This window comes from Lynx canadensis, chromosome D4 (assembly GCF_007474595.2).
Source record: "Lynx canadensis isolate LIC74 chromosome D4, mLynCan4.pri.v2, whole genome shotgun sequence".
Taxonomy (NCBI): domain Eukaryota; kingdom Metazoa; phylum Chordata; class Mammalia; order Carnivora; family Felidae; genus Lynx; species Lynx canadensis.
The window spans coordinates 89,739,349-89,764,790 of NC_044315.2; the positions used below are offsets into that span (position 1 = coordinate 89,739,349).

The 25,442-nt window shown below is 48.5% G+C and overlaps 1 protein-coding gene across 2 annotated transcripts in view; it reads right to left on the reverse strand.

Annotated features, from left to right (window-relative positions):
• MED27 (mediator complex subunit 27) overlaps positions 1-21,794 on the reverse strand; it is a 201,718-nt gene extending 179,924 nt beyond the window's left edge. For both annotated transcript variants that reach the window (XM_030292950.1, XM_030292949.1), the window contains exons 1-2: positions 21,553-21,794; positions 19,330-19,474 (exon numbers count right to left, since the gene is read on the reverse strand). In XM_030292950.1, the coding sequence (XP_030148810.1) occupies positions 19,330-19,474; positions 21,553-21,755 (348 nt within the window). In that variant the 5' untranslated portion in view covers positions 21,756-21,794. The remainder of the gene's footprint in view (positions 1-19,329; positions 19,475-21,552) is intronic.
• Positions 21,795-25,442: the final 3,648 nt, after the last annotated feature.

Here is a 25,442-nt window from a genome sequence, read left to right on the forward strand (position 1 = left end):
AGGGAGGAAGCAGCCATTAACATGCCTTGCCCAAAACACAGCTCAAGATCTCTGTCTGCCAAGATAGGTGACTGGGACTCATGCCCTCTCTTACCCACCTCCTTACTTGGAATTGCTATCGGGAGGTCAGGTTAGTCTCGGGACGTGAGTGTCAATCTTCACTAATAAATTTCATTAGCAAAGCTCCTGAGAGCTTACATTTATTAAGCTCTGAGCCAGTTCTTTACCTAACGCTGGTAACCCACGAAGGTAAGAACTATTATCAACCCCATGTAAAGATATGGAAACTGAGGCTCGAGAGAGACCAAGGGGTCTGCCCAAGGTCACACAGTAAATAAACTGCAGAGCCCGGATTCAGTCTAGATACCTCACTGCCAGTGAAGGAGGGGAGGTTCGGGGCAGAAAAAATATTAACGAATTAACGATCATTCAGTTTCCATTTCTTCTGTAAAAAGCATAACTGAGTAGCAGAAATACAATCCCACCTGTAGAGGCGGGTGGCAGAACGAGCGAGTCCCGACTGCAGGGTGAGAGGCAGGGACACACGATCCTGCAGAAGTGCACACATACGGCCACCAGCAGAGAGACACAGGCGGAAGAAGATGGGCCAAAGGAACAAGTGACAAGAACTGACAAAAAAGTTGTACAGCAGCACCTTGGGCTTCCCGGCTGCTGGTTCCACCGACACCGGTATGACACGGGCACGCCATAAAGCAGCCCCTATGCAGGCCGATTCACAAGCGCCCTTCGTTTCCACCGCTCCGGGGAAGGAGCACACAGCAACAGTGTGTGTTATCGGGACCGCTGCACAATCCGTTCAATCGTCCCGTTTGCTGGATCCTTCATTAAGAGGGCCGCCCTCTCCGAGCTTCTGTAGGAAGCCCTTTATCCTCTCCACCAATCGCACCATGTTGCTCAGCTTCAAAGCTCAATCTTCAAGCACACAGCTTCACGACATTTTCCTCTGTGCTTTCAGAGAAAGGTACCCACAAGTCTTACCTTTGTCCCCCGTGACCCCAAAGCAGCCCCAGATAATAGTCCCCCTTCATCAACTAACTGATGCAAGCCTCCTCCTGTGTCGGCCAGCATTTCTGCAACACTGAAGGACACCTCAGGAAAGAACATAAAGGATGGGAGGGGAGGGACAAGGAATGAATGAGGCCACAAGGGATGGGGGCTGAACCACAACTTTGGAAGCAAGTTCTCGGATCACACAGTAAGCCAGAGCTACAAAGAAGGAAGGCACCTCACTCACACACGTGCCTGCAGGCCCCGGTCCTCAAGGCTCTAAGGCCAGCCTTGGGAGGATCTGCCCAGCCCAGGTCAGGGACAGTGGAGGGTGATGTGGTATAAAAAGTAACAATACTCCCAGACCCTCTGATTCTAGTTGGAAGATTCTGCTTTTTATACTTATATATATACTTTATATACTCCTACTAGCATGTAGGAGACAGTTTTTGCAAATGAAGGCTAATCTGGCATACTTTAAAACTACAGTATTTTATACTATATATATATATATATATACTATAGTATAGAGCCTGGGTGGCTCAGCTGGTGAAGTTTCCGACTTCGGCTCAGGTCACGATCTCATAGTTCATGAGTTCGCACCCCGCATCGGGCCCTGTGCTGACAGCTCAGGGCTAGAGCCTGCTTTGGATTCTGTGTCTCCCTCTCTCTGCCCCTCCCCCGCTCACGCTCCATCTCTCTGTGTCTCTCAAAAATAAATAAACGTTTAAAAAAATTTTAAAAAACAACTCTACTGTTTTGGCCGGAGTATTCTATAATAACTTTTATAGAATATATAACACGCTAAATCACTACAAAACTTGTTGTACTGTATGAAGGGTATAAATATTTTATTAATAAAATGCTTTGTTTACAAGTTTAAAAAAAGAACAAACAATACTCTTCCTCCATGGTGGTAGTTCTTAAACCTGTTGGGGCCACAGACCAATGAGTGAATTCCAATGAAAGCTAAGGACTATTCTCCTGGAAAATGTCCCTACATAGAGTCACGGACCCAACAGAGGCCTGACCACAACAGACCCTGGATTGAGAACTCCTGCCTTTTGTGAAGGGACTTCTTTATAATACGTATTTTATCAAACACAAACAATAGGCAAGCACCAGTCAGGGTGGGAGACAGTAGAAAACTAACAGGCGCAGAATATAATACAGTCCAACCCTCCCCCCAATCAAATGCTTAAACTCCTTCCATGTCACCTCTGCCATGCATTAGCAGAAGCCGCAGGAGTGGAGAACTGTGATAACCAAGTTCAAAGATCATGTCTATGGTCCCGAAGGTCTGTGGAGCTAAGCCATGCTTTAGCAACTCGAATTTGGAGACACCGCCACCAAAAAAACAATTTTTTTTAGCCTGAAATTGTAACGCAATAGAGGTAAATTAGGGAGTTATGATTCACACAAGAGATTCTCTTTTGCCAGCCCATTTATGTATTGAAAATAAACGATTGACAATGACTTTTGTAATTTACATAAATGCTCAGGAACATAGAATCCATAATGATGTTAGCAAACCTCTGGAAATTTCTTTTTGGTTGTTGTTGTTTATTTATTTATTTTTAATTTACATCCAAATTAGCATATAGTATAAAAATGAGTTGAGGAGTAGAATCCAGTGATTCACCCCCTACATATAACACCCAGTGCTCTTCCCAACAAGTGTCTTCCTTGATGCCCCTTGTCCATTTAGCCCATCCCCCTCCCACAGCCCCTCCAGCCACCCTCAGTTTGTTCTCTGTATTTAACAGTCTCTTCTGTTTTGTCCCCCTCCCTGTTTTTATATTATTTTTGCTTCCCTTCCTTACGTTCATCTGTTGTCCCTCAAAGTCCTCATATGAGTGAAGTCATATGACGTTTGTCTTTCTCTGACTAATTTCACTTCGCATAATAGCCTCTAGTTCCACCCACATTGTCGCAAATGGCAAGATTTCATTCTTTTTGATGGCCAAGTAATACTCCATTGTCTATACATATGGCACATCTTCTTTAACCATTCATGCATCCGTGGACATTTGGGCTCTTTCCATACTTTGGCTACTGTCGATAGTGCCGCTGTAAACATGGGGGTGCATGTGCCCCTTTGAAAGATTTTACCTCGTGGATGCAGACTACAGAGTAAAGGGATCTGGGGATCAGATGATGTATGAATCTTCTCAGGTGCTTACACCTGGTGGCCGGGGGCAGGTCACTGAACTTTTAGGAGCGTGAGTTCCCTCCGCAGGGAACTAAGACAAAAATGCAGGGCTATGAGACAACCTTTGGCGATGGGGAGCGTCTGGGACAGCTACCCAGCCATGCTTCTGACCCTCACACAGACTAGGCTTTTGACCTTCACCACAAACCCTGGTGGAGACACTGTTATCAACCTAATTTTACCAATCAGGAAACAGGAGTAAGTCGCCCAAGGTCACAAGCAGTAAAGGGAAGAGGCAGGACTTGAACCCAGATAATCTGGCCCCAGAGCTCATGCTTTTAAGGCCACGCTACGCTGCCTCTCCCAGTCTGATGAGAGGAGGGACGCTCCCATGCTTTTGGAGTTGTGAGTGCTAAGTAGAAGAGACCTCTGTAACTTTCACTGCATGCTTTCTTTGCCCTTTTCATATTTGCCTCAAAATAATCAAGATAATTTGCCTTCTGTTTGTAGCCCCAAACTAGTTTAAGAAGAAAAAAAAGTAACTTAATCTGCATTATCCTTCAGCAAGTCAAGCTGTGAGTAGAATCCACAAACCGAATAAAGACATCTCAGCAGCTGTGCGCTCGGGAAATACAGTGGTTAAAAGTCATCTCACCCCAAACCTAAAGAAAAGTGGGACCTTAAATCCTACCTAGGCCCCCACCTCCTCCCCTCAGAAACACATTTTATTAAAATTACAATACTGGGGGCGCCTGGGTGGCGCAGTCGGTTAAGCGTCCGACTTCAGCCAGGTCACGATCTCGCGGTCCGTGAGTTCGAGCCCCGCGTCAGGCTCTGGGCTGATGGCTCAGAGCCTGGAGCCTGTTTCCGATTCTGTGTCTCCCTCTCTCTCTGCCCCTCCCCTGTTCATGCTCTGTCTCTCTCTGTCCCAAAAATAAATAAACGTTGAAAAAAAAAAAAAATTTTTAAATTACAATACTGACTTCCAAGATTATGAAGCTACTTATTTAGCTGAAGTGTCTTCCTGCTTTGGTTTCTCTCCAATGGGCCCTGCGGCCACTGCAAATACAATGAACAGGATATATCCCTGGCCCCAGTCAGGGCGATCAGTACTTACAGCTCAACGGAACCACACACGATGTGGGCAGCGGTGCAAGCTGCGGACTTCAAGAATCTCCCAAGTATGTGACTCTAAAGGTGTGGGAAACTAAAATGAGATGGGGCACCTGGGTGGCTCAGTCAGTTAGGCATCTGACTTTGGTTCAGGTCACGATCTCACGGCTGGTGGGTTTGAGCCCCACATCAGGAGTCTGCTTGGGATTCTCTCTCTCTCCCTCTGTTTCTGCCCCTCCCCCACTCACACTTTCACTTTCTCTCTCTCAAAATAAACGAATAAACTTGAAAAAAAAATGAAAGACCATGGTTTTAAAAAACACAACACAATACAATAAAACAAAACAAAACAAAATGAGCAAGTATGAACGAAATAAGAAAGGAGCAGAGCCCATTCAAACAGGCTTAGTGAAGGGGAAAGGACAAGCAGGTTACTCAAGCAAGAAGGTGGCCAGGTGCCAGGGCCCAGGGGTCACAGTCAGAGCATTACAAACTACATTATGGAGTTTGTCTTAAACCTGAGTATAGGAATCATCAACACATCTTAAGGAGGAGACTTATGTGATCAAACCTGCACCGTGTCTCTCTGACTTGCATGGGGCAAGACAGGAGGTGGTGAGACTGGGAAGCCAGTTAGGAAGCCTGCAACTGACCTGGCCGTGGAAGACAGCCCGAAGCAGGGTGGGAGCACGAACGCTCCCACTGGCAACGAAAGCTCACTAAGCACAGAAGCACGGGGCTCCATGCTGGTGCCAAGCGCCAGAAACCACGGCGTGAGCACAGGGCCCGACACGTGGGGGCTCGCTGCAGCTGGCGTGCAGACTGGGTGAAATCACCAACGGCCAGGGATACTGCCTGGTTCCACTTTGGTTTTCCTTAACCCACCACGGAGTCTGACATTTCCAGCTGTCTACCGGACATCAGCTCTCGACTCGTCACCTCCGGCGCGGCTGGCCTGTTGTCATCCACAGAGCAGGAGCTGGGGACAGGAGGTGCGGCAGGCAGGTCGTGGGGAACTGCCTTCCAGCCCACGCCAGCTACAGCGGCTGTCAATGTCCCTTCAGGACCAAAACCAAACTGGAGAATTACGAGAGGCCTTTCCCATTTTGTGACTCATCAGAAAACAGCAATTCCCCCAAGAGACCCTCTGCTAACCAAAAGCTTTGAAGACCTCCCTCAAAAACAATACATGCCCAGCACTGTGGCACCCAACGCTTCACTATTTGCAGCAAGTCTCAACAGGAAAAGCAACATTCCCCCCCAGACATCTTGCTGGGAAATTACCACGTCCCAGGTTTATAAGCAGAGGTCCCAAATAGAGCATTTTGGCCGAGAATCCCAAGGAACTGCCAGCAGAATAATGTGGCTATGCCATCTGAGCTACTGCAAAGATGCACTAAAATCTCAATGTTTGAGCTCATCCAAGTAATTAAAATTAACACGGACTGCTCCATTTTAGACGGGGAAAACAAGGGATACAAGAGTATCGGCCTCCATAATCCTCTGCGGTTTAACATCTTAAAGGCAATCAGAGCTAGCATCGTTGCCCTCCATGCCAAGCTTGGGGGTAACCTAGCTAAGCGGGCATGTCTCTGCTGGCACGAGTCACGTGTTTATGGGTGGAGGGCACAGGAGGCAGGAGCTGCAGTGACAACAGGCAAACTGACGGGGCATCTGGGTGGCTCGGTTGGTTGGGCCTCCGACTTGATTTCAGCTCAGGTCGTGGTCTCCCGGTTCATGGGTTTGAGCCCCACATCGGGCTCCCCACTGACAGCATGGAGCCTGCTTGGGACTCTCTCTCTCCCTGTGTGTGTGTGTGTGTGTGTGTGTGTGTGTGTGTGCGCTCCTCCCCTGCTCACACCCTCTCTTTCCGTCTCAAAATAAACAAATAAAACTTTAAAAAAAAGAGAGAACAAACACCCACTGAGTGCCTACTGCGTGCCGGCCCTGTGCAGTCACCACACAGGGAGAGGAGCGTCCTCAAACTCATTTTACAGGTGAAGACAGAGACGCATGGAGAGGAACTGTACCATACAGAGACTGCTACGGTGATTTTAACAGGAGGACGCACTGCCACCGAATCATTAAACAAAACTCTTCAATGGCCACTGGATCGTTTTCTGCTCACCAGGAAGAAGTCGCGAATTCGCTCTGTCTGGAAACTCCGGTGATTCTAATTCTCATCACAAATACCATGGATGATGCAGGAGTCTGAATCAATGCATTCAACTCCAGGAAGCATACTGAACTATAAAGTGTGGCTTTAAGTGGTTGAGATGAAGAAACGACTGGACACACAACCGGGCGGGCAGTCGGGCATCGGAGACGGCGCAGGGCACTCAGAGGACCCAGCCTGACCCTGGGGGAGGTGCTATAGTCGGCGCATAAGGCCAATGTCCCCCAGGGGCAAAATCGTCCCTCAGGGCATCAGGTATTTAAATGAAATTTAAACGGACCCAGCTGCAAATACAGTGCCTAAGAATCACTAACACACACCACAGAGAACATAGAGAGTTCTCTCACCGTAGAAACAAACCAACCGGGTCAGGTCTGAGGTCAGCAGCAGCAAGGAAGTCAGTACCCTGAAGAGGACTGAGTGATTGTTTTTCTCCTCTGGACACAAATAAAAGAAACACATTTAGTGTCCTCTTGAAATCAACGAGGACCCCTGAAAGCAAGCACAGCATTAGGCTGGAGCGGGATGCGGGCAAGCGGGTAACACGCCAAGGGCAAATAAAGCAGAAAACCGGGTATCACTAGCAATAAATCTGCATTTGCATTAAGCATATGACGGAATGAAAATGCGCCAAGCTATAAAAACAGGATGATATTTAAGACATCGACACTCCAAGACACAAGCTCCTCCATGTTCAGACACTGTTCGAGACCAGCTGCACCCGCCAGTTAAGTCACCCAGCACACCATGAGTGTGTTAAGACTTTCCCATGGTTAAGACTGGTGAACTGGGACATAGGAAGGCCGCTAATTAAGAGGGGGAAAAAGACCAACGTTATTACCAGGTGCCTTGGGCACGTAACTCCTCTGATCAAATTAGACATCTGGATAGAGTCTAAGTTCCAGGGAGACGGGAATGTATCAGTTTTGTCTGTGGGGTCTAGAACAGTGCCTCAAACACAGTAGGTGCTCATTAAGTAGGCACTGAATGGGCCAATTCGATACTTGCTAGCAAAAAACGCACTACCTAAAAGCATAGTCTGGAAATGAGTAAGACTGAGCATTTTATAACAAGAGCAACTATTTTTTCCCATGTGAATGCATGCACACACCCCAAATGTGCAGACTCCCCCCCACCTCCTTCAAAATCTTCCATGTACAGAGTCATCAGGAAAGAGCCGAGCCTGGAATGCTCAGTGGTGAGAACGACTGACAAGGGACCGATAATCAGGGAAGCCTCGGGGCGCCTGGGTGGCTCAGTCAAGGTGAGCGTCTGACTTCAGCTTGGGTCATGATCTCACGGTTCATGAGTTCGAGCCCCACGTCGGCCTCTCCGCTGTTAGCACAGAGCCGCTTCGGATCCTCGGTCTCCCTCTCTCTCTGTCCCTCCCCCACTCGCTCTCTCCCTCTCTCTCGAAGGTAAAAATAATAGAGAAACCACTGTTATTTCGACTGAAAATGACTAGGGCACAATGTAACTCCCAACCCTAAAACAGGTAGACACACACTAATGGCGAGAAGAGAAAAGCAATTGGCATCTCGTGCACCCAAACGAGGACACTTCCTGTTAAAACAGAAAAACAAACAAAAAACAAAGTGGGGACTGGCACTACCTTTTCACGGCCATCCTCGCACGCCCCCCGTGCCGGCAAGGGCAGCAGGGGCCTCCAAGGCAGACACCTGCTCTTCGGGGCTTGCCCAACAAAGGCTCCGCTTTCCACATCCAAAGCTTACAGCAGAGGGAGGGACCTGCCTCTCAGAAGCCCGGGGTCTGGGGCCGTCTCACGCATGCAAGTCGGGGCAGTTCCTCTGAGCCACGTCCACACCCAGATTGGGCCCTGCAAGGCCTTACTCTGCACAAAGACTGTAGGGGTCCTTGAATCACACCTGTCCCCGATGGTGCCCTCAGTGGACTGAGCACTGCGCCTGCCTCACTGACAGGGGGTCGGTGGCCTCACAACTACAAATAAAAGGTAGTATTTTAGTGGGCCTTAACAGCAGAAGGAACCTGTCTGGTGCTCCGGACATTCAGCTGACATTCATTTTCCACGCTGCCAAGTACCGCGGGCCCCAATTAGAGGGCTGGCAGTATAGCCTGGGAGAAGTCTCCCTGTATATAACGAGGGTCAAAGACCTGCCGGACCACTGAGGTCCCTTTGAGATCCACCACTTAGTGGAAAGAGGCACGGCCCCTAGAGTTTGTTTGGAAATATGGGAGGGGGAGGGGGGCACAGCTCAATTACTAAGTGCCTACTAAGTGCCAGATGCCAGGTGTTCAAAGATGATGCCACAGTCCCAACCTTGGTGAAAAGGGGACAGACCTGGACAGCAAGGGGCTACGGCATGATGTGATCGGTACAGCTGCTGAGACGCCGTGGCACAAAAATAGACAAGATCAGCTCGGCCTGATTATTCCAGAGGCTTCTCTGAAGCAACACTTTAACCGGGCTGGAAGAGGAAGCGGTACAACACGCACTCAAGAAGGGACCAGGGGCTCCAGAATAGGGATGGCAAGCAGCAGGCGCCGTCACCGCTCTGGACTCCTCATGGTGGGACGGGGGTGCGGCTGGCAGAGCGGCCACAAATGAAGCCAGAAATTTCAGAAAGAGCCTCCAATTCAGAGGCTGTGATGTTTGCCAGTACAGTAAAGGGAGGGGGAGACCAAAGTTACCGACTTGCCAGGACTTGCCAGAACTGACCGGATGAGTAAATGGTCCCCAGGGGAAGGGAGGGGATTAGCGAGTTCTGTCCGCTTTGTCAAGTCAGCAAGGAGGAGCAGAAGGCGGAGCCAAGGCCCTGGCCCAGAGATGGCCCGAAACCAGGCCTCCCCAGCCCAGGAAGCTGCAAGCTGGAGCCTCCCAAAACAAATAAGTGACTGCAGCAAAAGCACCCCGAATAAAGGGGAATGCGGGCAGCAGCGCTCCAGAGTCGAAGGCCAGACGGACGTGCACCCGTCAGGCACCCCCGGCCCCGGCCCGGAGATCCCTCAGATGGGGCCTGGTGGCCAGAGAAGTCAGTGGAAAGCCTCTGCCACTCACTTCCACCCCCCTCCCACAACAGGAGTCTGAAAATGTCAAGGGGAAACAACAGAAGCTAATTCAGAAGGGAAAACACATACATAAATAATCTAAAAAGGAAAAGAGGAAGAGATTTAGAGGCTTCGATGTACCCACTCATATACTGTTTTATGGCACATTTAGAAACAGCTACTGGCAATAATTACTATTTATTAAATGCCACTATATATCCCACTCTGAACGAGACACGATATACACATTTCCTAATCAGACACTCGGACCAACACTATGAGACTGGCATCATGCCCACTTTACAGCCCAGCAGACTGAGGCTCAAAGTCCAAATCCTAGTATAGGACAAGGCTTAATCTTGTGGGGGGGGTCGCAAACAGGCAGAGTGGGAGAAAAGCAGCCACAGGTGTAAACACCAGGACCTAATTTGGGTATATCTCAGAAGACTTCCTAGAGGAGGTAAGAGCTCAGCTGAGATGGAAATGAGGAAGAGTTTTCCAAAGGGAGGAACGGAGAAGGAAGAATAACACGTGCAAAGGCCCTGAGATGAAAAGATCATGGCCCGTGTGGATGTGCGGATCTACTTCTGTAGACAAGAACTAGCAAAGATAAGAGCAGGAAGAATGGGAGGCATGGAAGCTGAACCGTGAAGTTTGCCAACGACGAAGTGACACGTCTGGGAGTTGCTTTAAAGCACGCCGGTCCTCACACCCCACAGAGAAAGACTGTACTTACTACTTCTGTGTATATTTGAAATTTTCCACAATGAAACGCTTGGGGTTCCTGTTTTCCCAGAAGGAAGGAAGGGAGGGAGGACGGGAGCCAGAGCTGAAGTCCTTCGTCCTCACTGTTGTTGGTAAATGGTAACACTCCAGGCGCTGTGCTCAACACGCCAGAGCGGTATTCACGTACCCCTCACAGCTACCCTAAGAGGCGGGGCTCTGCGTGCCATTTGCAGATGAGGAAACTGAGGCTAAGGAATCTGGCCAAAGGGCTGTCTGCTTCTGGACTCAGGCCCCTGAGCACAACGACTAGAATGCCTCCAAATGCCAGCTGGGGAGCTGGCCTCGGTCCTAAGAGAGATGGAAGAAACCGCTGAGGAGCAACCAATCAGATGTCTACGTTATAAAGATCCCCGGGGAGCTGTCGAGAGGAAAATAGATTAGAAGGGGTAGGAACGGGCAGGAAGTCAGTGGGAAGCCTATAGCATCGGCTCAGGCCATCATCGAGGCCCGGGCTCAGGCAGTAACAGTCAAGACAGGGAGGAAAGAGTAAAAAAAGGTTTTCAAGAGGTGGAGCCCATCGATTTCGGTCAGCAGGGGTGAGGGGCCGGGCACCTGGCTGGTGTCCAGCACGAGGAGCAGCACGTAGCAGGGGCCGGGGGGCAGGGAGTGGCGGGTAGGATTTTAGTTCCGGACTCCAGTCTCCCAGGCCTCTGGGTCTCTGAGTGCAGACGTCTGGTAGGGACTTTGATACGTGGGTCTGGAGGTGGCCCGGGGAAGGATCGTACAAGGGGAAACAGCACTCATCACCCAGCGGCATTTCCGCAGCTCGCACCGCCGCGAAGGAGGGCCGGCGAGAAAACAGGGAGGCGTAACATCGGATTCTCTCTGTGCTTGTAATGCTACGCTTCCTCCCCCCACCGTCAATGTGCAACTCACCATGAAGAAAAATGATACGGGACGATTTCCTTTCTACTAAACATTCCTGGAAGAGAAGACAAAATGCCCTTCTCAGGCTCTGGTTACAATCTCCAGAAGGCTTTGGACAAACCACACAAACCTAATCAGCCCAGAAAAGGCTAATGCAAGACAGCCAGGAAGGGAATCAAGATGAGTCCCCTACGGATAGACAGACTGACTCCTGGGGGCAGGCGTGACACACGTCTAGCAGCCTCTGCAGCCACCCGGGGCAGCTTCTAGAGAGAGTTCCTGTTCCTTTAGAGGAAAAAAAAAAAAAAAGAAAAAAAAAAAACGAGAGAGGCACAAATCTGATTCCAGGCAACAATAAATGGCGATTTTCAGAAACCACTAGTCAGTAGAACATAAAGATGTGGAATTGGGCCAAAGCCTTGGGACAGAAACCATTTAGAATTAGAGGGGCATCACTGGATTTTCATTAACATTTACACTCAGTGTGTTACAAGAGGCTACTGCTGTCTAGAGAACCTCTGGAAGGTAATTTTCCACTGAAGTCCTCTAGGCTGCTGCTCTGTTCTGGCATATTCTGAGATGCATACACAATCGCTACGCTTAAGAAAGGTTACCGGACAAGAGCTACCCTCTTCCAGCGCCCCCCCCCCCCCGCTTTTGTTTGCATAACCACAGAAACGCATACATAACTCCACGACTCTTCCCAAGTTAGAGCCAAAAGGGACCGGAGAGATCGTCCGACACAAGTCTTCAATCCAGCAGGAAGGAAGCCAGCACCCAGAGGGGTACAGCTTCCGGGACACGGTCACACAGCGGGGCACGCGGCTAGCCAGGCGACAGCCCAAACTCAGTGCCGGTCTCGCAAAAGCTCTGTCACGTGTTGTCACAACTGCATGCTGCCCTCCTCACGCTTCACCAGAAATACCAACAAGAGTAGGATGAGCTAACGCCAATGCACACCCACCACACGCGCTGCTCTGGGCACCGGGGGGCACAGAGGTAAGCCCATCAGTCTTCACCACAGCCCTGACACGGAGGCCGTTGTAAACCACTTTGATGAGGAGGCTACGACAGAGCCAGCTTATGTCACTGGCCCCAAATCAGAAAGCTGACAGAGAGGGCTGGGGATTCAAAGCCAAGAGAGTCCGACCCCAGAGCCCTGCGGTAACAAACACCCAATTTACAAAGTGGATAGCATCCAAATGTGTATTTTTATACCGGCCTTTGTGTGCAAGCATTTTCCTAAAGAAACGACGCAAGAAATCCCAGACTAGAGGCGCCTGGGTGGCTCAGTCAGTTAAGTATCCGATGACTCTTGATTTTGGCTCAGGTCAGGATCTCATGGTTCTTGAGTTCTAGCCCTGCATCGGGCTCTGCACTGACAACATGGAGCCTGCTTAAGATCCTCTCTCTCCCTCTCTCTCTCTCTCGCTGACTCTCTCTCTCAAAATAAATAAATTTTAAAAAAAGAAAGAAAAGAAGAAATCCCCGACTAGGCCACAGCAGTGTTCCCACCAGGTAAGAGCACTATAGACCAATCTGAATGCCGAGCTCTGGGAGAGAGGCCTTCCCGAGCGCCCAGTGAGCAGGTTCCTCCTCACTTTGGACAAATGGGCTGCCCTGAGCGAGACACAGCCCTTCTCAACCCCTTCTCTGCAGTCCCTCCTCCCCGCTTGAGGTCTCTTCCCGGGACCCTCACCCTGCCTTTACTGCCCCTCAACTCCCACATGCCATCCTACCCTGTCCAAAACCCAGGGCTCCACACCAAGAGATTAGCAACCCTTCTTGCCAAACTCTCAATCCCCCCGTCCAACCTCCAGGTCTTAGGAGGAAAGATCTCCCTCCCACTAGTTCACGTTAACGTGTGAACTACTAATATCTACGCTCAGGCTTCCCCAGAGCAAAAAGGTGTTGACTACCTAAAACACTCTCTGATGGGTAGAATTCCAGAAGAATATACCAAAATCAAGTTTGGGGAGCTGTGCGATAGAGCAGAAATTACTGAAGGAGAGCCCCGTGTGGCCCAGGAGTCTGTCCCTCATCGTTGTTTGTGAAGATAACAGCAGCCCAGCCCCCAGAGAGTAGCAACTCTGTGCGAGCTCAATGCTTCACCTGTATGACCCCGTTCAGCCTCAGAATACCTTTCTGAGGTAGGTGCAATTATCATCCCCATTTTACCGAATAGAAAACTGAGGCCCAGGGGCGCCTGGGTGGCGCAGTCGGTTAAGCGTCCGACTTCAGCCAGGTCACGATCTCACGGTCCGTGAGTTCGAGCCCCGCGTCAGGCTCCGGGCTGATGGCTCGGAGCCTGGAGCCTGTTTCCGATTCTGTGTCTCCCTCTCTCTCTGCCCCTCCCCCGTTCATGCTCTGTCTCTCTCTGTCCCAAAAATAAATAAACATTGAAAAAAAAAATTTAAAAAAAATAAAAATAAAAAAAAAAAAAAAAAAAAAAAAAAAAAAAAAGAAAACTGAGGCCCAGAGAGGTGGGCCTCACAGCTGTCAGACAGCAGGACTAGGAGGTGAACCACGGCAGCCCAGTTCTGGAGCCCATGCTCTTAACTGCTGAGCGATACTGTCACTCCATAACTAACTACACACATAACTACCACTTCTAGAACACCGACCGAATGTGAGTCTCCTAAGGCACTCTACGTGCATGACTTCACTTAATCTTTCCTACAACACCGTGATTCAAACACTAGCATTGTCCCCATTTTACAGAGGAGGACACTGATGCTTTACAAGAGTTTCTTCCTCACTTGTTCAAGGCGCAGAACCGGATCAGAACACAGGCAACCTAACTCCAGAACTTACAGGGAAGGCCTGACATTTCTGGCTATCTTCTCCTCTGCTTCTGACGCCAACGGTATCTAGAAATCCCAGGGGACTGGTTTTGTTCTGTTGTCTTTTTCTGGTTACGTTACTCTCTGTTCTTTTCAGAATGGCTTCCACGGCATCAAGGCTTGGGGAGGGAGGAGAAGGGTGTAGGGTTCGAGGCTCACCAGGGCAGCCGCTCCAGGAGCCACCCCCGCCGTGGCAGCAAGCCCGTTCTGAGTGAGCAGGGGCTGTGCAGGCCACATGCTGGTGAGAGGACGCCCCTAAGAATGGCACCTGTGCTCACGACACGGCCGATCCCCAACCGCGCCTGGTCCGAAGTCACGATGACGAATCGAGGTTTGGGGGGCACTGTGTGCTTAATGAGTCTGTGGTCCCCAAGCACGTATCAGAGAGAAGAACTAATTCCTCTCTCAGGGGTGGGCCTGGTGCTAAGGCAAATGCTAGGAGCAGAAATCGGGTACTGACGATACACAGAGACAGATAACCCCCAAGAGACTGATGGAACTCTCTTCCCAGTTTTCACACCACTGCCAAAATGACAGCTGCCACACAGCACCTGACATCAGGCGCTGTAGCTCAAATTAGCCTGACTCGGTCGACTCCAGAAGACTGCTATCAAGCCCCATCCCCTCCGAAGCACCTGCTGTCGACCCGGCCCTCTCAGAAAGGACACATGGGCGACAAGCGTCGTGGATAAAACTGCTAACCTCAGCCCTCAAGGAGCTTACCATCAGTTCCCCAACTGACCTCAGGCTGTCCTTCCAAATTACCCTTCTGGAAGCCAGCCCTGGCCTCCATCACAGGATCTCAGAAATGCCTCTCATCTCCACGTAGCGCATCTGGATTGCTCAGTAATGGCCAAAAATGGCAATGTCCTTATCGTACTTCATCAAAAAACACGAGCAAGCAAACCGCAAAAGGGGTTGTAAATTAAAAATTCAAGAGAAGAGGCTTTTATTTTTTCTTTCATTCATTCAGTGAATTTTAACGGAATGCTTGCTGTGTGCCAGGCGCCTTGCTAGGTGCTGGGGACGCCCAGCAGGGAACAGGACAGACGCGGCGCCTCCTCAGGGACGTGGAAGAGGCTCAATCTAAAACAACCCCACCCCCGTTAGCTCCAAGATGAGGACACATGAGGAACACCTTCAAGGATGGATCTGAGCGAGGCAGACGTAACAGCAGCTTCAAGCCATTTAATTTAACTGAATGCTGGTAGGAATGGTCAGGGAGGCAGGATGGAGGAAAAGCCTTCAGACTTGCCAGCGGAATGTTCTCGGAATAGAAAGCAGCTCTTACTCTAATAAAAATGAGAAATGAAGCAGGTGGAAACCTCGAAGGCAGCAGCAGCACCTTCCTTGGCGCCCATTTCCCAACCCCGCCCCCCCCCCCCCACACACACACCAAAAGTGACCCTTCAGGGTCTTCTCTGCTTCTGCTGTCACCTGGGAAAGGCTGTGACCTTAGCCAGCGTTTCAGGCCAATGCACAAGCAGCCTCTGCCACAAACAAACGAAAAAAGTCAGAGTCAGAAAGAACAGCCTGGTGACAGGAGGCTGGAAACCTCCGGGGAGGGGTCTCCGGAAGAAGCCTGGTATAACCCGCAGCACATCTGAGCATGATCGGCCACAGAACGTCCACGTGGACCACCTTACGGCAAGGACAGCGTGGAGGCCAATTATTTTGTGCCCTCCTCAAGAGAGCCTGTCATCCCTCTACAGAACAATCATCTATAGGTGCATGATAGTTAAAAGCTGAAGTCTGTCCCCAGTTCAGCACGGAGAAAGTGCTGCTCACAGCAATTTGCCATCATTTCATTAGATTAGATTAATTTTTAAATGTGTTATCCTAACAATTATGCCAACTACCATGTAATTAATATTCCAACTGACTTTACGAAAATTACAAAATCCCCTAAAGAAAATCATTAGTCATTAAGCATGAACGCGACCTTTCTATGGCCAACAGCACATACAACAGAAAGTTCGTCACATAACCGGTGGTATTAAAGCCCTTCCCACACTTCCTTCAATTCTCAGCCAACAGCGCGCAAAGCTGACATTGGCAAGTCACCCCAAACTTCACTTAACATATTAATGCGCTTCCTGGTTTAAACTCTTTGAGGGTAAAATGATGAATGAGGAAGTCTTCAGCAATGAAAAGGCTCTTTTCGTTTGTAGGAGGGGCAAAATAAACACACGTGATTGCTTGCTGCCTCCGTATCCCCAGCTGGAAATTAGAATACTGGCTTATTTCTTGGGGCTGCTTCCTGAGTTTATTAAAGAAATGTACACAAGGCATCCTTACCGTTGTTTCTCTCTTTCAAGGCTTCGTGTGTTCTTGCAATCTACCTTAAATCCTTTCTAGAGTAAGGTAAGGTATAAATAAGTCGTAGTCAAATGGGACATTATCTATCACGATGGAAGTAAGAAACCTGTTTTCCCTGCAGCCCACCTTGGAATAATTGGCAGGGGCCCCTGAGTCCCAGAACAGAGCTGTGAGCCCCTGCATGACCTCAGCAGGAAGGAATGCAGAGGGTGATTAGTGATGTCTGCCCGGGACGAGAGCAATAGTTTGGGGGCCCCCGCAGACCACGTGTCTGTCAACTCCATCTCTCAACAAACCATTATAAATTGGCAAAATGCGTACAGATTCACGAATGAAAGATAACGTATGAACTGCTCCTAGGGCGAACGCTGAAGGGGAAAAATGTTTTCTGTAGTCGGAAACCTTATGCCAAAATGGATTAAGGCATCAAGTCTGGAGGAAAAGAACGCTGACCTCAGTCAGGAAACGCAAATTCTCGTCTAGCTGTGAGGCCATGAGCAGGTCAGTTCAGTGGGCCTCAAGGTGCTCAGCTTTAAAATAAGGGTTAAACTACACATCTCTCACTCATACTCTGTTTCGACTGATCAATGGTACGAGCAGCCCCAAACCGCCCCTCCGCTGGGGCACTAGGGAGCTGATGAAAGAACTCTACTACGAAGGCTCACCAGGCCCAGAACAGAACTAAAAACCTCTCCATCTCTCACACGGCTTGTGTGGGATTTACCATCTATTTTCATCTGTAGCATCTCCAGGACAAGAAGTTCCATATACCTCATAGTTATTTTCCTTAATACAACCTCTTCTCCAGCTTGGAGCAAGGGGAAGGGTCGGGAGCAGGGACGTTTATTTCAATACACTATTAAATTCGGCGAACAAGCACACTGCCTTCATTCAAAAGTTAAGTGCCATCGCCTCGATTAGAAACCAGTCACTTCCCCTGGAGTCCCGGTCACTCATGGTTTTGTGAGCAGCCTAAGTTTTCCTGCCACCGAAAAGTCTCCATAGCTCTAGCCTATTCCAAAAACATTACCCACGTGATACACCAACACAGCTTCCGTGTCCAAACACCAAAAAGCAAGACTTTCTACCAGGAGTCCAACCAGAAATAAGTCACACATACGCCTACTGATCAGACCCCACCCAATCCCGGGGTAAACTCATGGAAGGGTGACCTACAGTGCCCCTGGGAAAACAAAGAGCCTCAAACAGGACAGCCAGATAGGGCAGTGTTGTCTGCGTGGGGCTGGAACAGGCTCGCGCCTGGCTACGGCAATGAAATAATTTTTATTTGCCCTGCACCCCCTCCTTTTGGGAACTGCCTCTCCAACTCCAAGGAGCCCCACTTCCTGTGCTTCAGGTGATCTGTAACAGCCAATCAGAGAATCTCGCTCCTGGACTCACGGCCTGTTTAGATAGGAGCCACCTACCAAGCAGGGCTCAAATCCCTTTTCAGGGTCTGGTGTGACAGCAGGAGATCACCTGCTATAAGAACCAGGCAAATCTACAACTGCCAGGCCGTCTTGTCCACCCTCACAGGCGTCAGGCCAACACAGGAAAGCAGGCCTAGAGACAACAGGAGAGGGACAGTCCCCATACCAACTGGGTGCCCGGATCCTCAAGACCCAACTGGGTTTCTATCCATGGCAGCCCAGAGTTTGGGGGGCAACCCCTGCGGGCTAAGGGTTCGTGTCAGAGGTGCAAGTTCTCTTTAATGCCCCCCAGCACAAATCACTTCTCCCTGAATCTGACTTAGCTGCTAGAGTTCTACCTCAAACCGAAGTGTATTAAATACTGTTGAGAAACTCAAAGAAAAAATTTTGCTCGCCGGATAAACCATCAGTGCTCATCTGCATCCAAGACAGAGGGGGGGAAAGGACCACAGAAAAGAGGGAAAAGATGATGGATAACTGGAGGGGGCGAGAGCAGCTCCCTATCAATAACTGTGAGAACCACCGTTTCCAGAGCAGTTGCACAGTGTAATGAAGAAAGCTGATTCCAAACACATATTCTAATTCTTTATCAGCAAGGGAAAAAAATACACAACAACCCGAAGCACCCAAACAAAAGGAACTTGTCAGTAAACAGACTGTTGCCAGGCTTACGAGCCTAATTGTTGTCGTTATTTTTAGACTCTAGTTTAGTCTTCCCTTCACAGCTGTCCCAGGGTCTAGGCCACAGACCTGCCTGCTGACGGAGGCCTTGAGGAGCAAGTTCCATGGAGCGTGTTCAGAACAATCTCCCTCAGGGGCGCCTGGGTGACTCAGTCGTTGAGCATCTGACTTCAGCTCAGGTCATGATCTCACAGTTTGTGAGTTTGAGCCCCGTGTCAGGCTCTGTCCTGACAGCTCAGAGCCTGCTTTGGATTCTGTGTCTCCTTCTCTCTCTATGCCTCCCCCACTCATGCTCTGTCTCTCTCTCTCTCTCTCAAAAACAAATAAATAAACATTAAAAAAAAATTTTTAATAAAAAAAAAGAACAAGCTCCTTCGAGTGCAGTCTACAGTAATTAAAGAGTAGAGAATAGTCTGACAAACACTACTCTTGTGATGTTCTTCCAGTGACCACAGGGGAAGACAGTACAAGCAACATAAACAGCGTCAGTGGCTGAACATTCAGACCACCAGTCCTTAACCTTCTAGGGATCATGGATGCTTCCAAATCTGATGCAAGCTAGGAAGTCTTCCCCAGAGGGGGGGAAAAAAAAAAACATACACACAACACAACATCTTGCATATGATTTCAAGGAGTTCACAAAAGCTGCTCCCCACACCAGGTCTCCAGGTTAAATATACCTGACTTAAACCTTCTTAAAAAAGTAATTACCTAAGCACCATGATGAATCCTCAAAGATTCAGAGGACTATGAAATAGCTCATAGAGAAATTCCAAATCTGTAACCCCAGGCTGAATCAAGAACAAACAAACCCCCCCCCCAAAAAAAAAGAAAAAAGAAAGACTTGCCTTCACCTTCTGCATTTCTGAAATGTAAGAAAACTCAGCTTTTTCTCTATCAGCTCCCTTTCTGACATGTCTCCCTTACCTTGTTTGACCATTTATATGCTTGAAGGAGTTGGCTGTAGAGAGGAGTTTTGTCCTGCACAGGATCCAGGCTTAAGAGCCCACTGTTATGGAGAGGATGGTTCTCAGATGGCTTGCCTACCAAATTGCTCAGACGCTCCAGCTCACTGGAAAAGAAAGAGATAAAGTAAATAAACCTGACTCCACTGAAACTCCAATTCTTAGCCAACCACATTGGTAAAAAAAAAAAAAAAAAAAAAAAAAAAAATTTAAGAAGTCTCTTAAGAGGAAATACTGTGAAAGGTTAACATCAGGGACAATTAAGAAAACCCCTAACTGGGAGCTTGTCTTATATTAAAACCGAGCTACAGATCATTCGAGTACCTGAATAAATGGTAATTATTTATCATTCACGTAGGAAGAGACTAGTACGTGGTACTTCACAGATGGTGAAACTTAACAAAACAAAGAAGAGATAAAATAAACAAATGGAACGGGAAGACACCACCGAGGGGGCTGTGTCAAACACTTCGGTCTAGCAGGAAAACTCGAGAGAAGCCTGGGAAAGTGAGCCAACAGCGAAAGCACATTCCAGGAGCACATTCTGTGAGGCCAGTCTCAAACTGTTCAACAAAAGACTCTCTAGGAACAGCTTCTCATGCCACACTCATTTTGGAATGTTCAGCCACCTTCTTGGCACCACCGTGTAAAGACTTTAAAAGGCGACAGAACGCAAATGTTCTTGAACTTTCTAGAACGGTGAAGGGTTATAAGATGCCGAACGTTACCAAAGGAAGCAGATCAGAGAGGAAACGCAAGAGACATAAGAACAGCCAGGGGGCACCTGGGTGGCTCAGTCGGTGAAGCGTCGACCTCAGCTCGGGTCATGATCTCACAGTTTGTCAGTTCGAGCCCCGCATCGGGCTCTGTGCTGATGGCTCAGAGCCTGGAGCCTGCTTCCGATTCCGTGTCTCCCTCTCTCTCTACCCCTCCCCCGCTCACACTCTGTCTCTCCTTCAAAAATAAACATTAAAAATTTAAAAAAAAAAAAAAGAAGAAGAAGAACAGCCAGTGCAACCCCTCAAGCAGGGGAACTATTAATTGGCACTGCGCCAGAGACAGCAAGTGGATGTGGGAGTTGAGGAGGGGTGTGTGATTTCCTGGCTTCCCACCAAAAAAGAATGGCAACTACTTAAGGGGAAAAAAAAAATCAAAAGAGGCACCCATCATTTGGTCACCACCTCCTCCTCCATTCTACCTCCTCCTTCCAGCTGGTTACTAAGGAAACCAAGTTGGGGGGGGGGGGGGAGGGATCCAGCCATTCCAGAAATTGTAGGATGACTATCTTACCAAATGCCTTTCCCTGCTAAGGTCAGTTCTGAGAAGCAAAAGTCCTGTAAGTCTCTGAGAAGGGTCACTCTCTTAAGGAAGGGAGGAGAAGTTCAGGACCTAACCATTTAAAGGGTTCCTACTGTGTGCTGGGCTTTTCACAATCACCCTTTCGCTCAACTCTTCCACAACACTTAGAAAATAGAAGAAAGTGACTTGTAAGAAAGAGAAAGAAACATACAATCCTTAACCCTACAGGGCGACGAATTAATACGGGGGGAGGGGAGTTAAACATAGGTGACTGAGCTGGTGTAGGCTGAGGTCAGGTCTCTCCACAGGAAGAAACTGACCAGGAGCAGAGTGGGAAGGAAGTCCTGATCAGGTGGTTTGGGAGGGGGCGGGGGCGCGGGAAAGGTACAGATCAAGGCCTGTTTTATCGTGTTTGGAGGTGGACTAGAGTGGACCTGATGGCTTCCAGGTTCAGGGGCGAGGCACTGGTGCTAATCAGACCGAGCGCACTTGGGTTTGGGGCAGCGCTGAGCTGGTCCCGTTTGGCAGTACTCGATCAGACACGGTGGGGCACAGAGGGCCTACAGGTGAGAAACCTGCGAAGCGGAGGTGAGAAGTGGAAGTTCGTGGGAAGAGCGCGTCTCCTCGTCAGGAACCGAACGACCACACGGGAGGTCCAGGGCGGCGGGAGGCAGCCAGGGATAGGAGGCCAAGAGAAGAGAGACGAGAAAGCGGGGGTGGGGGACGAGGTGTCCCTGAGGAACAGGCATGGGCTTGGAGGGGAGGGAAAGACAGCAAGGGAGCAAGAAACTGAGAGCAGCCCCAGGTTAGAAAGACTCGCGCGGGGTCGGGACAGGGTGGACACCGGGCGGGGTCCCCGACGCCGGCCCCTTCAGCCGGTACCTACTTGAGGTCCCGGTTGACCGAATGCAAGTTGTCCTGGAAGTGCGCAATGAAGGCCTTCTCCCGGCCCTCCAGCGTCTCCTTGTTCCGCATGCCATCCTTCAGGCAGTCGAACACCCTGCTCACGCTGGAACGCAACGCCTGGATGGCACTGATGGCCTGAGCAAAGGCCTCCAGGTTCACTCCGACACTTAGCACGTCCGCCATGTTGCCGCCGCCGCAGCGGGCTCTCCAAAGCCGGCTTCGTGAGCGAAAGGCCGCGCTCGCTGATGACGCCGACCCTCGAAGGCCTCTGGGAAATGTAGTTCTCGCGGGGCGAGGCTGCCCAGGTGGTCAGGGCAGGCTTACGTTGTCGGAAAGAGGGTTTCCGTTCAAGTGAACAGATGAGTGGGCAAGAAAGAGAGCGCCTAGATGTGTGGAAGTCAGGCTGCAGCCTCGGCTTTCTTAATGGTGACAAGGAAATACAGAAGGTTCCCGCGTTTACCCAATCTTGCGCCCGTGGGAATCACAGGGAAAAGAATTGCTCAGAGCAATAGTGTGCACGGAGTGAAGGATCATGACCCACTGGGTAAAATGAGTCCATATTCTTAAATAAATGAGGGGGAACGGAAATTTCTTCTCTACAGTAGAATACCAACTGATAGAAGTAGAAGAAAGGATGGGGGAAAGTACCATTTAGCAACCATTAGAATAATAATTGATTCAGGTAGGAATCCAGGAATGCTAAACCTGGATATTTGCACAGCCTCCAAGTATCATCCCACCAGACACCTATTAACTAAGGGTAAAATAATGATCCAGCAATTTCACTGGTTATATACTCAAATTTCTGGTTATATACTCAAGAGAAGGCAAAGTGGGGACCGGAACAGATATTTGTGCCCTCAAGTTCATAGCAGCATTATTCACAATCGCCGAAAGGCTGAAGCAACCCAAGGGAACTCGTGGGATAAGTTCATGAACAACATGTGATATGTACGTACAAGGGAATATTTATTCAGCCTTAAAAAGAAAGGATATTCTGACAACCTGGTGAACCTTGAAGACATTATGATAAGTGAAATAAGCAGTCAGAAAAAGATAAGTATTGTATGATGAGATATCTAGAACAGGCAAATTCATAGACAGGGAGTAGAATAGTGGGTGCCAGGGTCTGGAGGAAGGGGAGAATGAAGAGTTAGTGTTCAATCAACAGAGAGTTTCAGTTCCGGAAGATGAAAAAAGCTCCGTGGAGAGTGGTGATCGTTTCTCAACAGCATGAATGCGCTTAATGCTGCAGAACTGGACACTTAAAATGGTTAAATATAAATTTTATGTTATGCATATTTTACCATAATTCTTGTTTTTTATTTTTTTAATTTTTTATGTTTATTTTATTTTTGAGAGAGAGAGAGAAACAAATCACAAGTGGGGGAGGGAGAGAGAGAGAGAGAAAGAGAGAGAGAGACAGGATCCGAAGCAGGCTCCAGGCTATGAGTTATCAGCACAGAGCCCGACGCAGGACTTGAACTCACAGACTGTGAGGTCATGACCTGAGCCGAAGTGGGCTCTCAACAGATGAGCCTCCCAGGCCCCCCTAATTCTTGTTTTTTAATTCTGTAATGCAAAAGAGAAGGGTAATACTGACTTCACAGTGAAGCAGCCTGGCAGATACTACCCTAACAAGAGACGAACACTACATCCCCAAACCATCTCCTGATACAATGCCCAGAGAAAAGTGCAACACGAATTCTGGGATATTCCTGCCAAAAATGCACCACCAGAATCTGATCAGGACATCAGACACACTCAAAGACATTTGACAAAATCATTGTGAAATTGTGGAGTTCACCTCAAACCCACTTCCTGAGTAGTTCCCCCACTCTTCCTTCTCCAAGCTCGCTCCCCCACCCCCCAGACCCCCAACACCACCTCAATTCAAATCCTTCAGTTGTGGAACAGTAAAGATAAACTCTGCTCAGAAACTGGGCTCTGATGTGGCTCTCCGTGAGTGTTTAGACATTATTTAGATAAATGAATAGTCCCATGAGAAACAAGGGGTTTCATTGTCTTGAGTTTACATAATTGCTTTCATTTCCTGACATCTACACCACCTTCATAGTGTTGCCATTGGCAGCTTTTCCTAAGGCGAAGGGGTAAGAGATAGGAGAAATTTCCAGCTGTGGAACCCTGAACAAGTTCCTGAACTCCCGGATCCTCAGTTTTCTCGTCTGTAAAATAGAACTACAAATAACACCTAAGTTTAGAAAATAGCTGTGAGGTCTAATAACACCTTGAAGGCAAAGCTTTTGAAATAATGCTTGGCAAGTAATAAATACTCAGAAGATTGTAGCTGCCAGGGGAATGCTGGGAAAGTTTCCCGTGGGTCTGTGACCTGTGCTTCTATCCCCACTTGAGGACTTAGTACAGAATCAAAAGCAAGAACAATGGATCTATTGGGTCCAATGATCTCTAGTGACATTCCCCTGTTGCTAACAGCTTGTCAATTAACTGTGTCCTATAATCCATTATTTCTCTGTGGCCTTTTTATCTCCTTGGGCATATAGGGTTTGGATTTTTGTGTGTTTTTTTTTTTTTAAGATTTTCGTAGCAAATACTTTTTAACTTCATAAAAACGAAAGAAAACATCTGTGTTTGTGGGCCTCTTTTGGTGTTGATCCCTTCTAGGGAAAGATTAGAGAAGTCAAACTCCAGTATCATGGTTACTCACCTTATTGGGTCCCCTGAAGGGACCCTGGCTGTATACTCTGTTCCCGAGGGAAAAAATGTACTAGTCTATTTCTTTTTTTCTTTTTTTTTTTAATTTTTTAAATGTTTATTTATTTTTGAGAGGGGAGGGAGACAGAACATGAGTGGGGGAGGGGCAGAGAGAGAGGGAGACACAGAATCCAAAGTAGGCTCCAGGCTCTGAGCCTGACTCAGGGTTCAAACCCACACACCATGACCTGAGTTGAAGTCAGACGCTAACTGACTGAGCCACCCAGATGCCCCTGTACCAGTCTATTTCTGCCCATGCTCTATGTACCCACAAACTGGAGATTTTGCATACAATTTTAGGGGGTTCATAGCCCCCCTAAAGCCCAAAGATGGACCTCTGGGTAGAATCATGCTCTAAAGCAAGCACTATGGAGGTATGGCCCAGGGCTATCCCGTAACCACCAGATCTCCAGTGCCTGGAGCATAAAAGACTCGATGTAAGTTTATGGAAGCAATGAGTTAACACAATATATTATGTTTGCCTTCATGGATCCTCCCTCCAAATTACTTCATTTCTTTGTATACTCAGATATCATTTCTCCCTCCGTCTCAGCCCACCTCCCCCGCCCACCCTCTCCCTCCCCACTCCCCACACAATAAGATTTTCCTCTGTCTTATTCTCTGATTCAGTGGTTAAGATACTGATTGGAACAATAAAGTACAAATATGCTCCGCTCCCACAGTCATTCGTTTTCAAGATTTCTCTCTGGCTCCCCTCTTCTGGGAAACTCAGAAATTGATCAGTGGAAATAGACATTTCCCCTGAACCTAGTAAGGAGACTTTCATCACGGCAACAGAAAACTTTTCATTTTGGAAGGGAATGGACAGAGTTTCTCTAAGGTGCCATAAATTCTTGAGAATGGTGGCACATATAGGCTTGCATCTGTGTGTGTTTGTGGGATATAAATTAGTTTAAAAGGAGTTCATTTTGAGCAATATCAGATTTTAATTATTGTGATCTGATGTTTGGGTAAAAGGCAGCACCCTGCTGCTAATATCTTCCAAAATGAACAAGCCATTAGCTTGGTGCTATCAGCTCAAGAGTATTAGAATGAGCAATCAGAATTAAAGTTGTCAGTATTTAATTAAAATATGCTGCAACTCCCATCATATTCAGAGGGCATGTGGTTTAAGCA